Consider the following 18440-nt stretch of genomic DNA (forward strand, 5'->3'; position numbering starts at 1 on the left):
TAAAACAAGGATTGTTACTCGTCAACTCCACTTGGTGGTACGAGAAAGCTCCCGGAGCTGTTGTTGGTGCCCCGTAGTAGAGTGTCGGGTGCCCAGTGCATTTTCTGGCCTTGTGTTGAGAGTCGGGTGCCCAGAGTGAGTCTTGCCAGCATGCTTTGCCGAATCCAAGTATAGGGGTGCAAATTAGCTTTAGAGCATTGTTCATTTGTTCCTTATATGGTTTCGTATTTCGTTTACTTAATTTTACTAACCTGATAGAGATCTATTTATGGTTTGGGTGTGGTACACAGACAATGTCTAGGAAGGTCAACACACGGAAAGGCCAACATGTGTTTCACCTTTTCTTCAGGTCGAGACCTGAGCATGTAGACCACTCAGTGCCGGAGTCCACGTGGATGAAAGTCCCAATAAATCGTGAAAACTCATGTCCTGTGGATCTTGTGTATGTCAGCCACCCATATTCCATATTGTTTAAGCTGTATTTTACTTACTAACTTTACTAATGCAGCAGAGTACAAGGGTTAGAATTCGGCCGAGTCATCCATTCTTTGGTACTAGATAAGCTTAACATGAACAGCTCCACATCGATCTTTGTAAAACTAGAACCAATGGACCCATCCTAGTCCTTTTTGGGAGTCATAGGTAAATTTACTATATCTATAAGAAAAAGATAAAAATTGCATAGCAACAAAATCAAATGCGGTCTATCATTTTCTAGGATGCAAAAGAAAAATTGACATCCTAATGGTTGCTATGGACAATATCACCTCTTCCTTTTTAGCACCTTTATTAAAGTAACCCTAGAGAGCAATGCAACCTCTGCCTAGCACAGAACAGGCTAGTGTGGTTGTCCTAGGTACAAATGCTCTCCGCACACCTTCACAAGCCTCCACTATTATATGCCTTGGCCACATCCGTCTCCGAAATCAGAGGATTTAACAGCAAGCACAGTTTCCCATTACCTAGTGTCTACATTAGGAAATGCTTATACCTATTGGGATAATTTGCTCATCTTCCAATCAATATTGAGCACTCCACTCCACTGATTTCAGACACGGATAATCTTTGTTGGGCTGATTACTAAAAACAGGGGCACCCGAGGAACAAACCCAATCCTGCCTGTTTTATTCAAAGCTGGTAAAAACACATTAGTCTGAAGGTCACATAACCACAGGTTGTAAGGGGTCATTCTAAACCAGCGGTTCTCAAACTGTGGGCCCTGACTACATGTTGCTGACCATCAGGCTGATTTTGTTTTCTAATCTCAGTCAGTGATTCAAGGAGTCTGATCAGTTGGATTGTCTGTTAGGTTAGACTCCTCCCATCATGTTGTGCCTTCACAATGCTGCCATGTATGTGCTGTCTGCTGACTACACATGTGATGTGTTATGGTATATCAGACTCCTCCCATCATGTTGTGCCTTCACAATGCTGCCATGTATGTGCTGTCTGCTGACTACACATGTGATGCGACGACGTTTTGCAGTAACTTGCTGGGGTCCTGTCATTATTTGTATAGTCTGATGGGGTCCCAGAGCAAAATAGTTTGAGGCCCTCTGTTCTAAACTATCAGCAAGTTGTTTGTACCAGTTTCGCCCCCACCTTGGAAGTTTAGAAATCAAAGTTATAAAAAACTTATCGGGTTTAAACCAACTTCAGGAAGAAGAAAAACCTACAGAACTAGAAGGAGTTTGGATTTTATTGTACAGTATTTTTAACTTAAGTGAACAAAACCTTAGACCGCTTGAGCAGTCATAACATACAATAATCAGACAATCCGTAATGAAAAAACAGATAAATATCGCCAGTGGTGCTCAATCGTTTTGGTCGTCGTCCCAGTCCTTTTTTCCCGTTGGTGGTTTGGGCCCTCCTGAGGGCTTTGCCATGATTATCTGTTGGAGCAGAAAGATAGTTACACAACAGTCACATCTCCTTCACCGCATGCAACATTCCAACTACTGCGGACCAAAGTATTAAGTCCTTATCATACACATGTGAACCGGACTCATGGGAAAGCCGGCTAGGTTTCCCATTACGTGAAATATCCATGGGTTTGATTTGCCTTGATGCCACAGGAGAACATTAACTAACCCCTCTCTGACACTAAGTAGAACAGACAATTATTCTGGTGCTTCTCTGTTCTAGAATACAGAACTGACCAATCACGTCCGGCAGACACTTTAAAATGCCATCGGGCCCGATGATGCGCTGTAATATTTTGGCAGAATTGGGCACATGATCACTCCTGTGCCCCCCCCCAAATGTCAGTGACACCCTGGCTTTACGAAGCACCTGTAAAGGGGGAGTCCGAGGCTACCAAAATAGAAAAACAGAGCTTTTAAGCTCATTAGGAACTATTGCTACCATATACCCAAATCCCAGGAGTGTTCGTTCTCCAACATCAGCTTTGTCCGAAATCCAGCTGGCCTCCCCTAATGCCAGAGGACAAACACAGATAATCCAGGTCTATCCAGTTTCCATATGAAAAATAGGGGCACTCACTGGGAATCACCAATAAATTACAAAAGATAGGTAAGTGAAGAATGCCTACCGCTTATATCAGAGCGATGTACAAACTGTCCACAATACACAGCAGACCATTCTAGAAGGTTTTATTGAAGATTTAGTGGGGAAATTCTGCTATGTGAAAGGACTATTACATGTGTTATAACTAGGCCATTCTGCCACCAATCGTGGCTCTTGTCACAAACTAGCTACAGATGGAACAGCTCCCGTCAGAGCTGCTCCTGGCGATAGAATCGCCATCCACCAGCCTGCACCAATCGCCAGAAGGGGTCACACGCACGAGACGCTCAAGTGCCCCGTTCTGACGGAGCCTGCCGCCTCACCACTCCCCCGTAGCTGCCTGGGATTTCGCTCCCCGCCGCTGAGTGACAGACGCTGCTGGTCTAGTGATCCACAACAGGCCGACAGAGAAAGGATATTTATTGTAATCTTCACTTCAGACCAAGAGGATAATAGGTCAGGTTCCAGGGTTCCGGACTGTTGTAATGAATGTGTACAGGGCGCAGTGTAAGCCACAATCACCAGGCCACAGCTGCCTGAGCACTACGAAAGTGGTTATACAGTGTTCTCTCAGTGTTGGTTATTTCTCTTACACACACACAAAACCCAAACCAGGCTGTTAGTAAGGTGGTGCGAGTGTGCCCATGCAGTGTGGCAGTCCGTGCAGCGTACAAAGTTGGCACCTGCTCTTTCACATAAGACCTAATATGTCTCCGGCTCATCCTGCCAGTCATCCTTATCCCAGTGTCCTTGCTGTTTAGGGGCTCGTGGTCCGCCAGCTGCTTTTGCCATAATAATCTACAAGCGTTTTACACAGTTCAGTGTGAACAGAATGAAAACCATAACAGATTCAACATGAACACCCTGCTGCGAAGGGATCAAAACGGATCATAGCAAACATACACGGAACAAACCGGAATCCCTACAGAAGTTCTAGAGATTAGACTATTTAGGGGCTTGGTGCTCATCCCCCAATCACAGTAGAGGAGAAATAGCGGTCACCCAATCACCACAAGGTATGAAGAGGGCAGTGTGATATCCCAGAGCAACAAGAATAACCTCTGGCCTTCCACCTGCGCACTTAGGCCTGTCCCAGTGCTTTCTTAAGTTCAATATCTAATAGATGGGTTCTCAAACTCGGTGTTCCCACACTGTTTCCAGGTTACCTGGCAGGTGCATTCATTAAAGGGTGGAGCTAATTATTTCACTTGTGATTCTGCGAGACCCCTGAAAAACATGCACTGTTTGAGAACCTGTGATTTAATATGATCCCACTGTAATCCCTGGGCCTCCATGGTCCCTCTTCCCACATAATGCTAACTTCAGCCTCTCTCCTGCCATCCAAGGCTGTTTTCTGGATGACCAACATCTTACTTCATCCCTCCTGCCTCTCACTCTGTTGCTTCCCTTATCCATCTCTCAGTTTTGATTCAACCTTTTCGTCTTTTTAAACTCCATCCTTGGTTCCCGTTCCCCTACAGTTCCCGTTTCCACAGTTTAGGCTTCTCACCATAAAGCCCTTCATCACTGCACATTCTCCTTAAGCCACACCCCTTTCTCTGCTCTTCCTAGACCAGTGATGGCTAACCTTGACACTCCAGCTGTTATTGAACTACACATCCCAGCATGCTCTGCTACAGTTTTGCTATTTGGTCATGCTGGGATGTGTAGTTTAACAGCTGGAGTGTCAAGGTTAGCCATCACTGTCCTAGACTGTCTTTTTTCTCCTCCCACTCCTGCATATTTCTGGTGCCGACTCTCATCCTGCACTATCCCTGTCTCTCCTGTGTCCACTAATTCAGTCTGCCCATCCCCGGCACGGGGGGGGAAACCGCTGCTCCAGTTATTAACCATCTCAGGTTCTGGTACAATTATTACACCGGTTTAGTCCATTTGATCCCCTTTTTATATAGTATTGTGTTTATTCGTGTTACTGGAATTCTCCATGTGCAGAGCTAGACAAACACTGAGGTGCATTATAAATAAAAGGATAATTAAATTGGCATTTGACACATCGCTACTCTGAATACAGACATTGGGGCAGATGTATGAAGCAGTGATAAAGGAAGAAGTGAGCCAGTTGTGAAGTTGCCTATGGTAACCAATCAGCTGCTCTGTTTAATTTTATAGGATGCAAATTGAAGCCGTTATTTCAGCGCAGATTGGTTGCCATGGTTCACTTCTCCTCCATACATCTGCCCCCCCCCCCCCCCCCCCCCAGTATCTGCTTTTAAACACGCCTGAGAAGTGATTGGACACCAGTACATTAAAAAAAAAAAAAAAGTAGATTTAGAGCATCAGCAGCCAACTGCAAGTAGGTGTCCATACCGGACGTACGAATATGTATCACTGCAAGCTACACACGTACCTGATCTACTCGCAGCACAGTCACCGCAGCATTGGTAGCCAGCTTTATCCCCCAAAATTTGACAAGGTAAGCGTCAAAGATGCTACTTTCCAGCATGTCTTTCACTGCAGCGGTCTCAGCCTGGAATCACAGGAAGGAATTACAACAATTACACAGGCTATGGGCTGTGCGCAGGCAAAGAAGTGCAGCTGCTTGCTCCAGCTTACGTTATAGGGAGGACAGGACTCAGACATACCTCTATATCAAAGCCCACATTCTTGTTCCCCTCCTGATGCATTGCATACAGCTTGGAGATCACCTCATTAGCTTTCACCCCAGAGTTCTCGGCAAGAGCTCTGGGAACAGCCTCAAACGCTTCCGCAAACTTCTTGATGGCGTACTGGTCCAGTCCCGGACAGGTCTGAGAGGAGAGATCAGGTGGACGTTACGTCCGTTATCTATACACTAAGCTTGGGGTAGACACAAACAATAAAGATAAATAACTGAAAAACGTGCAGACCCCACTTACCTCCCCATAAGACGTTATTTGTTTCGCCAACTCAATCTCTGTGGCTCCCCCACCAGGTAAGAGGCGCTTATCCTTTAGTAAGACAGGAAAGACAAAGAACATAAGGGAACGCGTATTTTATTATGCAGCTGTTTATTATACAGGATGGCTGATTCACTCTGTGCTTGTTATTTAGAGGTTTACTACTACAACTAAAAAGTGCATATACATGGTACCATATGGACTTTCAATTTTCATTATATAGGCAAAAGCAGAAGAAATATTACTGCATATTGCGGTGTATACAGCAGGCTATTTTGACTATAATGTATACAATCTTGTATAGTCGAAACATCACAGAAATATAGGAAAACAAAAAACCTACAAAACATTCTGGGCTCCAGGGAGTTAAAGGGGAAAACAAAATATCTAAAATTGCAGTGTCAAATATTGTCCCGCACCTTTACTGGACATTTGGTTATAGTATAGCGTAGGGGTGGGGAACCTTTTTTGTACCAAGGACCATTTATATGGGGAGCCATATGTAAAAATTTCTCTTACAAATTGTCCTGCTGCAGCCGTCCCACGCTCCAGCGGCTGCCGCTGAATAGGACTGACAGTCTCCGGCTATTGTTGATTAAGAGGAATCTCGGGAGAACTACCGACCTCTCGCTTGAATACCCCTGTACTTTACTCCCGGCAAAGCCGCCAGGCGGCTGGGTGGGCCACTTAGACCGGCATAAATAGGTTTAAATAAACCTATTTAGGTATTTAAACCTAAATTGTCTTTTTCTGTTGATTCATACTGTCATCAATCTTGGTATATGGTACCTTTCAATTAAGTGATTAGACGGTATGTGCAATCTTTGACTAAATTCTGCCACAGATAGGGTGATATAGGGTCTATATCCGTGGAGAAATCAGACAGTATCAGGAGACTTTGTAATTAATGTCATGATTTGCTCTTAATCTTTCTTGGAAATACTGTGACAACTCAGATATTTCGCAGCTTGTTGCTTTTGGATATCCAGAGATGTCCAATTAATAATGAAATGTGCTACTCCCTTATTACACAAGTATTTAGTGTGAATGTTGAATTTTCTGCACACACTACACAATTGATTTAAACAATACTTGCTGTATAAGCGAAGGCTAGTGCAAGCACCGCAAGAGTGCTATGCACTTTTATTTAATGTTTATTATATGTATTGTTAGCGTCAACGTGTGTCCGTTTTATTCTTAAATAAATTTTCGAAATATTAAAAGCTAAGTTTTAAAAACTATTTTCAAAAGCAGTGCCCCCGGCAAAAGAGAGTACTTTTTCTTTATCTAAAAATTATATTACGGGGCAGATGTCAGCCTGGTGAACAGTTCAAGAGGAAGGTGATACCGCACCAGCCAATCAGCTCCTAACTGCCAAGATACAGGGTGGGTATGCAAATGACAGTTAGGAGCAGATTGGCTTTTGCATGATCACTCTATCAGGCTTAGTACACCTGCCCCGAGCTTCATAAGGAAATGCGCAACATTTACTCACCCGCGTGAGAACTTTGAAAGTGTTAACGGCATCATCCACTGCCCGTTCCACGTCATCCATGAGGTTGTCTGTAGAACCCCGTATGATAATGGTTGCTATGGCACCATCCTCCTTTTCTAAACACACACACACAGACTGGATCACCGTATTATAAAGAGAGAAACCCTCCAGCAGGAGCAGTTCCCAGATTGGCAGGAATTAGACATAAGCAGCCGATTACAGAAGACGCCGACGTCATCCATTACGTAGGACACTTACCGTGTTTAAATACAATAACTTGCGTGTCCCCGACTTCTGACAAGTACACATTGTCACAATGTCCCATTTCCTCTAAAGTAGGAGGGGTCTATAAAATGGGAAAAGCATTGTACATTCCAGTCACTGCCAGTTGAGATGCACCCTGCAGAACCCACTTGTCACCACCCCCCTTACTGGTAATGGGGTAAAGTGTTACACTTCACAGTAATGCAAACAAAACGCCAAAGGTGGCCGTACCACGGGTGCCAAAGCCCTAATCCGTGGCTCTGGTTGTGTGGATGGATACATACCAGTGGCAAGATGGGGCAATGTCAACAGGGACTTGTGTGTAAGTGGGATCAGCACTGTCCTGGGGTACTCCGGAACATTTCTAGGGCCCCGACCAGAGACCAGAAATGGAGCCAACGCTACACATTACCCACACATAAATTGTGTAAACTAAAATTATTGTTTTATAAACCACTAGTAAGCCCGCTCCAAGCAAAAGCTTCGAAAGCTAGTCTGCTACCTTCTGTGTTTGTGCATGTGTGAGAAAGATGTAGTTTCACTGTCTGTCAGCAGATGGCAGTGTTTCGGAGACTCACGTACTAAAATAGATTAGATAGATAATAAGTGATGGGCAAATCTGTAGCACCTCTACTGTGTGAAAGATCATTTGAGAACTTATGTACTCAACTAAATTAAAGTGGTCTATAAGTAACCCTATAATAAGGGGGTGAAGGCTTAAAGTGCTTTTGCTGGAACATTAGGCACAGTAGCGAATTGGCAAAATAAATGTGTTTGGCATTTTCTACCAAAGATGGGAGACACAGACTGTAGGATTGGTTGCCTGCACTGCCCAGAATCATGGTCCGGGAGAGCCCTTCACCTGCAGTGACATAGGGGTAATGTATGAAGCTTGGAGCAGTGGTATCTCCATAAACACCGTTATGTGCAAGGTGATAATGCCCCAGCCAATCAGCTACAATATGTAAATGGGAAGATAGGAGGTGATTGGCTGGAGCATTGTCACCTTGCACATAACGTTCTTGATGGGGATAGCTACCACTGCTCCAAGCTTCATACATGTACCCTATAGTTATCAATAACAATTAGATAATGTCCTATGAGGTATAAAGCAGCCCATACACGTCCCGATGCGGGCGTGCGTTGTGGCCTGCAATAGCAGGGATCACATTGCATTGCATGTGCATGCAATGCGATGCAATTTGAGGAAACCTAAGTACAAAAAGTATGTGCAAGCACATACTTTTTGTACTGTGCGATGATGTGCGCGGGAGCGCGCACCTCAAAGCACACATCGGCTCAGCGCGCTTAGCAGCGTGTATGGGCAGCTTTAGCCTCATCTTCCCTATGCACCACAACCTAGTCTCGACAATCAGGGAAGACCACCACATAGGTTAGCAACTTCTCCTGGTCAAAGCACCAACTGACTAATTTCTGCCCATCGCAGAGATCCCCATGGCACATCCTGACCTGAGGTTGACTGACAGATCACTATTTCATACACAGTATATACGGTCACTTACCAGTCTCGGCAAGGCTGTGGCGCAGACAGTCTTACACAGTCTCCTCAAATCCCATTTGGAATTTAGCCTGCAGCAACAGAGACACAATCTCACTACCAGCACGGGGAAGAGACAGCACTACTACCTGTATGGTGAGAGCCCGTACCTGATCAGCATAAGGTTGTACTTGTTGGCATAGTGCAATGCCATGTCTGCCACCTTGCCACCTGTGACGATAATGTTGGCACCGGCCTCAGCTATAGCCTTCACCTGCGCTTCCATCAGGTTCTCTTCCCCTCTGCTGAAGTTCATCAGTTCTTGTGCGTTGTTGATTAGAACGGTGCCCTGTTTGTTAAAGACATAGGAATACAGTACATTGTTCTAGGCAATGGTGATCTACCATTGACGCACTGTGCAGCAGGAATCGCCAGAGTGGGGTCGTTTATTTCCCTCCGCCAATCCATTATCCAAGATGGTCATACATCTCGGCGCTACTGGTTCGCATTGGGTACAATACATCTACCCCAGAGTGCCAACCAATCAGCTCCTGTTATTTTTCAAACCTGTAACATGGTAGTAAGAGCTGATTGGCTGGTACTCCCTCTCCACCGCTTAGTATTAAGAGGCCCCTAATAGGTTGCTCAGATGTGTGTAGACTTCTACAATAGATTTCATGCTAATTAACATAACACATTCTACCAATCACTTAGTTATCAGAAGATAGATATGGAAAATATATTGGGGCTCAAAATAATGCCGGCCACACGGTTACTAGGTTTTAAGGACTACGGAGTCTACAATCACAGTTCCTTATGAATAGCATTCTGGTGTTCCTTTTGGCTAAACAGCATATAGCCGTATGTGGGGGTGGGGAGCAGGAAACGTCAAACAGGTGACCACGAGTGACCGGCAGCGGAGCCGTCACAGTTTCCACATAATACAGGCCAGCATTCTGCAGCTGTCCCTTGTAGACTCTATTCCCATACTGTCTACTCTGCTGATCACTATGAACGGCGGGGAGTTAGTACATGACTGCAGCTCTGACTGCCCAGAAGGGGGCGCACCAGCTGTCAAGTAAAAAAAGAGGGCTTCTATCAAGGGAAAAAAGAAAGTGGTGTATTTCTCTGCAGGGAAAGAAGACGCACCTTTGTTTCTGTGATCGTGCCATCAAAAGGACAGGAGAACACTGCGATTTTGGCATCTTTTACGGATGTGACGTCCCCCTCCGTTTCCTTCTTGAAGACCATCCCATGCAAAACGGATGATGCACAGATGCCAGAACCCTGGAGTGAGAGAAGCTTCTGTCAACCTGAGGACTGTACGAAAATACATTCCAGATGCCGCTGTATGATAAACAATTGCGGGCTGGACGTACTAATCTGTGCTTTGAAAAGCAAATGCTATTTAATACCAACGGCACTGTAAACCCAGTCACCCAAACTGCAGACACCGCTTTGTAATGGCTCATAGCTCAAAACATACTAAGGGGAATAACGTATGCCGGACTTACCAAAATTTTGCAAACCCTGATGTTATCTACATTAAAGTTCCCAGAATCGGGAAGGATGGAAACTATCCGAAAAGGAAGAAAATAAATATTAGTCTGAGAATTAGCTCCTTATAAAGTGCAACAAAAAGCCTTCTTATCAGCTCTTACCACAGGCCTGAGCGATGAGCTTAGACAGAAACAACTCATTGCCGTATTGCTTGCTCATTATGGGGGTCTGCAGGAGGGAGGAGACTTCGTCAATGTCATGCAGGTTCTTGGCGGAGCTGCAGACCAGGTCAGGGAGAATCTCCAACGCTTTCTTACAGGCCTTTTCATAGCCCTCAATCACCTGCACACACACAATGATATCTCAATACATAACTCAAAAAGGACATGTCGTTGTATTAGATACAGGTCTTATATGAACGTGAGAGAGGGTGTAACAAACCTTTCCACACTTTACATCTGATATTAAACATTAGATTTGATAAATACTTTATGGCCAAGACAAGGGTGCTTTACAACTACATGCGCTTACTATACAGATATACAGCTGGCTATACACATAGCGATGTGGTTCCCGGGCTGACAGATGTAACCATACACTGGCCATCCCATAAACATTGAACATAGTGCTATCGTATGGGGTCCCGGATGACTGACCGGCAGTCGGGATTCTGACAGTCATTACACCGACCTCGTAATCCCGACAGACGGGCAGCGGCTATTCTCCCTCGTGGGGGTCCACGACCCCCATACGGGGAGAATAAAATAGGCGGCGAACGTGGCGAGCCAGCATGGGGCTTTGTTTCACTCGCCCCGCTGTCTGAGTCCCGGAAGTTGGGATTCTGACGTCGGGCTAATTACTGTCAAAATCCTGACTGTCGGTGTGTTAATACCACACCCATCGCATGATATATCATTATACTGCATCCCATAATTTCCTGGCTTGTTCTATTAGAGTGCAAAGGGACAACCTAGAAAACAACCGTCATGAATGTGCGATTGGGGATACACATTAGACATTGCGTCCAAAATATCATCTATTGCAGGGCTGGACAAACCAGTCCTCGAGATCTACCAACAGTCCACAGCTGTAGTCATTACTAACTGTCACATTCCCCAGGTCACCTAGCTGGTGCACAGGTGGTGCACAGGTGTAGTCATTACTAACTGTCACATTCCCCAGGTCACCTAGCTGGGGCACAGCTGTAGTCATTACTAACTGTCACATTCCCCAGGTCACCTAGCTGGTGCACAGCTGTAGTCATTACTAACTGTCACATTCCCCAGGTCACCTAGCTGGTGCACAGCTGTAGTCATTACTAGCTGTCACATTCCCCAGGTCACCTAGCTGGTGCACAGCTGTAGTCATTACTAACTGTCACATTTTCAAACCTGCTGCATTCATTCCTACTATAGATCCACAGGTTGCCTGAGGACAGGTTTGGCCAAGCCTGATCTAATGTGTACCCAGCTTAAAACCCAAGGATAACCATTTAACTGTAAATTCCCTATTGAGACAAGGGGATTTGAAACAGAATGTAAGACTGCTAAAACTGTAAAGGAGCATGTAAGATGAAAGACTTACCTCAGACACAGAGAGCCCCATTCTGAGAAGCTCCTCTCCCAGCTCAAGGAGGGCACCAGCTAAAACCAGCACAAAGTTAGTGCCATCGCCAACTTCCTGCTCCTGCATGTGTGATGCCATGACAACCATCTTTGCAGCTGGGTGCTGGACCTAATAAAAAAAAAAAAATTCCATTCATAAATAGGTAATACAGTAAACACCCATTGTATAAGTCCATAATAAGGGAACAGAAGATTCGGGACTCACTGACCTCCAGCTCACGGATGATAGTAGCTGCATCATTGGTCACAAAAAGTTTCTCCAAGTGATTGATGACCATTTTGTTCATCCCTGAAACAAGTGCATAACAGTACAGTGTTATATCAGGTTCAAAAGCCCAATAACTAAGCCATCACCTTGACCAGACACACACACACACAGAGAGAACAGCTGCTGGTAACGTACCATTTGGTCCGTAGGCTGTGCGGGTAGTCTGGGCAAGTTCCTTACAGGCCTGGATGTTCCGATAGACCGCTTCTTCTAGGCCAGAATAGTGCTGAAAATAAATAATGGCATTAAGCCAACATATAAAGAAGTGTATAAAAGGAAGATTGTCCAGGCTAGGGATGCCAATCCCGGGGCATTTTTTAAATCCCGGAAATCGGGATTGAAAAATGCTCAATCCCGGGATTCCGGGATTGGCATCCTTAAAAGAAAACCACCACCCCCCCCCCCCCCCACGTTGCCTTACTTTAAGTGGGGCAGGCGACAGCGGAATGGAGGCAGGCTGTGGGTGTGATGCCAGAGGGAGGTCAGTGTGTCACTACACTGTGCAGCCGGGAGAAGTCGGGCGGGGAACAGGTTCAGTGCTGCGGCCTGCGCAGCGTGACCCATAGGTCACGCTGCGCAGTCCGCAGTGCTGCACCTACAGTGTCACAACTCACTCGCCGCCTGACCTCTCCCTGCCGCTCAGTCATCATGCCTTGTCCTGGTCACAGCGGCGAGTTCAGCGAACAGCCTCCAGTAATTGTACAGAGCGACGGCGGTGCGGGGGCGTGTTCGGTTGGCTGCACAGTGTGACGCGCAGCGTGACCTCTGACCACATCACGCTGCGCGTCTGAGCTGCACAGCCGGCGCAGGACTCAGGAGCAGCCGGGCAGCTTCTGAGCAAGTGCTCAGACGCTGCCCAGCATTAAACTAATCTAATCCCGAAATCCCGGGATTGGAAGGTCCAATCCCGGGATTCAAATCCCGGCAATATTGGGGCCAAATCCCGGGATCCCGCCGATCCCGATCCCGGGATTGGCCACCCTAGTCCAGGCCCCTGCTGCCAGGAAGATTTATCAAACCATTATATGGCACAAGTCTACAAAGGTCTGCCCACTGAATAGTCTAAATGTATTAATTATTGATTCACTACAGGCCAGTAAACGTTTATAAAAAAATAAAATGCCTTTTACACCAAAAATCCCGGATCCGACCTGACATTTGGAAAACGGATCCAAGCCAGGTTGGATCCGGGACTTTCACTGTTTACAATGCAGTGCCTACCCGCAGTGTAGACGGAGGCGACACTTGGAGAGGACATCCTCTCCAAGGACAGGACCGCAATCACCACCGCTGGGAGCGAGCTCAGCACCAAGGTAAACTGTTGGGCTGCCCCCAGCCAGGAGGTGAATGGATGGCGCTCACAGGCATCCATTCACCTCCTCCGCTGCTGTCTTCAGAGTGTGTGTTCCCTCAGTCCAACCTGCCGACACAGCGGTCCACAGGTTGGGATTCCACCATTGATGTAAAAAGGAGCCGGGTCGAAGGACCCGGCGTACCTGTTTACACTGTCCTCTACCCAGGTCATAGCCGTGTTCTAACCAGGTCAGGTCCTGGGTATAAGTCCCATGTAAAGGGACTCGGCTTGACCCATTTACACCGCTGCTGACCCGGGTTTTTGCGGTGGTGTAAAGGGATATAAATGAAATATTTATCCCACAAAACAAAAAAAAAACACACTCCTGTTGCTAAGTAGTTGTTGTATATTTTGTAAATGGGAAGCTCGGTGTGGTCCAGAACACTAATCCACATCGGTACAGGTAAAACTACTATAGGCTCATGAGATTGGACCTTAACTGTCTAAAGGTGCCCACACACAGTAAGATTTTTTTAAACGATATGGGCGTGACCAACCGACAGGAATGACCAATCGTTTAAAAACTTACCATGTGTGTGCTTGAGGACGAGCCGATGTAGGTGCCCACAGGTTGTTCTTCGAGCCTGCTAATCCCTTCAGCAGGTGGGAAGATAAACTGACCCGTTGTGCATAGGGATGACCATCGATGAGTCAAAATAATCGATGGTTCATGGCCGATGTCGAATACTTTTACCATCGATGGGGGAGAACCAGATGGTTTCCCTCCATAGATGGAACAGCAAAACGATGTTTTGCTTTTTTTTCAAAGTGCCGGGACACGGAACATAGCCCCTCCCCCAAAACCCGCAAAGCCCTGCCCCCGTGTTTTGATTGTCCCACAGGCCAATCAAACACAATGGATGACCATCGATATGCAAAAATATCGATGGTCAGCCATTGCATAGTTTAGCACTATCGATGGCCAGTTGCAGAATTGCCATCGATGGCAATGATGGCCATCCCTAGTTGTGCAGGATCATGGCCACTTCGTTCCATGTGTAGGTATGATGAATGAGCGCCCATCTCTGGCAACCCCCCCACTGATAGTCAGAGAGACCAGTGGCTGGCAGGACATTCCAAATTAATAGGGCGGCTGCCCGCCCCTCTTTCTCTCTGTCTGCCAGCAGTGGGGATGTGGAGCGGCAGACACTGAACACCCCTGATCAGGGCCACACCGAACAATTGAGTAAACCCTCTGATCGTTGACTCAATCGTTCTGTGTGTGGCCACGATCAGGGGTGTTCAGGATTTCAATGGAAATTGGATACATATCTGATATAGATCCTTTACTGTGCTTGGCTCAGCAAGGATGCAGCATCTGCGATGCTACCCTTGGGGCTGCTGTGGCTGAGTACTGGATGCTGAATAATTAGCATGCTGCCATCAGTAAGTACTGCATGACTCCATTGCTTAAGGGTACTTCAATGTTAATGGAAAGTAAACAATTTTGCTGGCTGGACCGAAATTGCCATAAATACAAGTTTAAGCGATATAACCAGTTCCTACTGACGGAGTAGGCTGTAGTCTCATGAATTCTGCTCACTGCTCCATTGTTTTGCACACCTGCAGCTCCAGAATAAAATGACCAGGAGCTATTCAGTTTTTTGGGCGCCTATAACTACCACTGCAAGCAGAAAAGAGGGGATGTTGCCCATAGCAACCAATAAGATTCTGTTTATCATTTCCCTACTGTATCCTGAAAAATGATAGCCAATCTGATTGGTTGCTTTGAGCAAATGGCGGCTCTAATCAGCTGTTCACCTACTGACTCTCTGCCAACCCCTATAGGAGGCTCTGTCTTCTGTTATCCTGTGTCCCCCATGAGGCACCATCCTCTAAGGTCCCCTTATAGTCCTTCTTTATGAAGACACAGCCACTAATGGCAGATATATTAAGCCTGGTGACGTGATAAAGTGGCCGGTGATAATGCGGCAGCCAAACCCAGCCTGTAACATGGAAGATAGTAGCCAGATACATCTGCCCTAGTATCCCCTATATAGTCTCTCTATATAAGTTAGTGTTCACGCTAGGCCCTGCCCGATTTTTAAAGGGCAAAATGTGCCCTGCCCCACTAGCAGCGCCCCGCTAAAACAGTCTCACGGGGAAGCCCAGCGCCCCTGTAGACGGCGATGCCCGGCGCGGAGAGGCTGGGCCCACCCACTTTGGTGACGGCGGTGCCCAGGCCCGCCCCCCTTGATGATGGCGGTGGCCGGGCACGCCCCCTTGATGACATCGCGGCCCGGGCACGCCCTTCTTGTGACGTAGGCGGCCCAGGACCACCCACAGCGGTGACGTTGGCGGGCCCAGTCCGCCCCCCGGTGCCCTGACCGCTCTAAATGCTAGAGTGAACACTATGAGGCACTAAGCCCCATATGATACACTATCCCTCTATAGTCTGCCAATATGAGGACCTGCCCCCATTCTACCCCTATATGATACAGTATTCCTCTATAGTTTGCCTTTGAGGCACTGCCACCTTAGTTTTCCTATATGAGGCACTGTCCCCATTGCCAAACTATGAGGGACTCCCCCTATATGAGACACTATCTCTCATTGTCCCCTATATGAGGCACTATCCCTCATTGTCCCCTATATGAGGCACTATCCCTCATTGTCCCCTATATGAGGCACTTCCCCTCATTGTCCCCTATATGAGGCACTATCCCTCATTGTCCCCTATATGAGGCACTATCCCTCATTGTCCCCTATGAGGCACTATCCCTCATTGTCCCCTATGAGGCACTATCCCTCATTGTCCCCTATATGAGGCACTATCCCTCATTATGAGACACTATCGTTCATTGTGAGACACTATCCCTCCTCCTAACCTCTTTTGATCCTCCTATCCTGCCTCCGTTCCCACTTATCCTGTTGTTTTTCGTTCGTCCACCCACCTATTTTTAGTATGTTAACTCTTATGAGTAGGGTCCTCCTGCCTCACGTACTCACCCTACCTCTTTACCTCACCTGTGCTCCTGTCCTGTTCTTGCCTTCCTCTACTTCATCTTCAGTCTCCTCGACAATTTTGACACCTACTTCTGAACTGATGCTGATTTTATTTCTACCAGCTATACCCCTATTTATACTGTATTTTTCAACAAACCCTGTACGTTACCTTGTAATTTTTTTTTTGTTGGCTATGTACGGCGCTGCGGACACTTTGCGGCGCCTTATAAATAAACGTACTACTACATTGTCCCCTATGAGGCACTATCCCTCATTGTCCCCTATATGAGGCACTATCCCTCATTGTCCCTGATATGAGGCACTATCCCTCATTGTCCCTGATATGAGGCATTTCCCCCCTTATGAGACACTATCCTTAATTGTCCCCTATATGAGGCACTTCCCCATTATGAGACACTATCCTTCATTGTCCCCTATATGAGGCACTAACCCTCATTGTCCCCTATATGAGGCACTTCCCCACTTATGAGACACTATCCTTAATTGTCCCTCTATATGAGGCACTGCCCCGTTATGAGACACCATCCCTCATAGTCTCCATACATGAGGCACTGCCCCCATTGTCCCGTACTAGGGGCCTGTATAAGGGAGTGGGGGCAAGCCATATAAGGGAGTGTACAATACAGCGCCTCTGTCCCCCTACAGTCGGATGTGTCACTTATATAGCGACATGTGCCGGCTATGGGCGCCGGGCCCGGAGGCTGTGTGTTCTGGAAGCTTCCACCACGCCGCACGTGTCCCCGGCTCCGCCCTCCTCACCCGGCTCGTCGCTTACCTTGGCTCCATCTTTCAGCATCTGGGCAAAGCCCGGGGCCTTGGGGACATGAAGCGCCATGTTTGCGGACCGGTGTGCGGGGAGACAGAGGGGAGTTGAGCACACTACCGGCGGCGGAGAAGACAGGGGGAGGCGGGGACTACCCACAATGCTCTGCGCGCCAGCCCACACTAGTGGCTATACCAAGCGCCTGCTCAGTCCATACGGCGGCAGCAGGGGAGGGAATCGATGCGATCTGACTGCGGCTACTTGCCCTGTATGCTGCTAGGCAGCGGCAATGTGCTCAGGGTGTGATCGCTCCGCCCATCATCAACTCATCATTCATAGCATAAGCCTCCGCTCTAGTCACATACGCAGTGTGTAGAGATGGGCAAAACGGGTCACTAGAGATAACTGGGAATGCAGCAGATCAGTCAGTGAAAAGATCCGTATCTTTTAGGCGGGTCGGCGGTTCGCTTTGAAAGAAGGGGTAATTTGATAATAGCGAACCATAATTTGTTTTACAATCATTTATTGCCATTTTTTTTTTACTTTTTTTTTTTTTTTAAACAGTGAGCTGAACAAATAAGAACGTATATGACCGAGTAAAACACTGATAGATGGCTGGGTGCAGAATCGCCATCGATGGCAACCATCGATGGCGTCTGCACCGATGGCCATCCCTAGCATAAGCAGCCTTATTATTCTTTCTTTCACTTGCAGTCGCAGCACTGTACTCAGTCTCCTGAGCCAGTACAGCTCAACTGCCACAGGTGGCAGTGCTGAGCTCAGGCAAATGCATTGTAATGAAAAACTAAATTGAAAGTAAAAGAACAACGGATCACCTTTTTGGGATCGGCGGCTCCCTCAGTCTTTTATGGGATCCATTCAAAAGACCCGCTTCGTTCGCGAATGACCCATCTCTAATACGCAGTGTCACCATCACCAGCATCAGCAGTGACTCTGCTGTTCATATATGAGGAATTCTAGATGTCTATAATAAGAGCAGTCTGCAGACTGAACTCTTATGTATGTTTCATAAAATCTTAAGCAGCCCATACACGCTGCTATGAGGGCGTGCTTTCCGTGCTGTACTAGCAGGGATCACATTGCATTGCATTGCTGTGCATGCGTTGTGCGATTGTGTGATTACTTTTTGTACTGTGCGATGAGGTGCCGCGGGAGCAGCACGCATAGTCACATACGCAGTGTATGGGCAGCATTTAGGGCCCCATACACGCTATGATGCGATGTGATGCGCGCTCCCGCGGGCATCGCATCGCACAGTACAA

The 18440-nt window shown here is 46.9% G+C and overlaps 1 protein-coding gene across 2 annotated transcripts; it reads right to left on the minus strand.

The window, feature by feature from the left end:
* Window positions 1-1681: 1681 nt before the first annotated feature.
* Window positions 1682-17356, minus strand: CCT8 (chaperonin containing TCP1 subunit 8). 2 transcript variants are annotated; one of them, XM_083171831.1, is made up of 16 exons: window positions 17170-17356; window positions 12209-12299; window positions 12015-12094; window positions 11765-11914; window positions 10342-10522; window positions 10195-10256; window positions 9830-9967; window positions 8851-9029; window positions 8706-8772; window positions 7177-7264; window positions 6919-7034; window positions 5403-5474; window positions 5130-5294; window positions 4895-5014; window positions 3210-3324; window positions 1682-1892 (listed from the first exon to the last, which is right to left on the minus strand). In XM_083171831.1, the coding sequence occupies exons 1-15, from the start codon at window positions 17227-17229 to the stop codon at window positions 3229-3231; spliced, it is 1665 nt and encodes a 554-aa protein (XP_083027957.1). In that variant the 5' UTR covers window positions 17230-17356; the 3' UTR covers window positions 1682-1892; window positions 3210-3228. The 2 variants fall into 2 exon arrangements, with proteins under 2 accessions (XP_083027957.1, XP_083027959.1); XM_083171833.1 differs by lacking the exon at window positions 3210-3324 and having other exon boundaries at window positions 17170-17351.
* Window positions 17357-18440: the final 1084 nt, after the last annotated feature.

Source organism: Crinia signifera, chromosome 2 (genome assembly GCF_055691185.1).
Source record: "Crinia signifera chromosome 2, ASM5569118v1, whole genome shotgun sequence".
In the NCBI taxonomy this organism is placed as follows: Eukaryota; Metazoa; Chordata; class Amphibia; order Anura; family Myobatrachidae; genus Crinia; species Crinia signifera.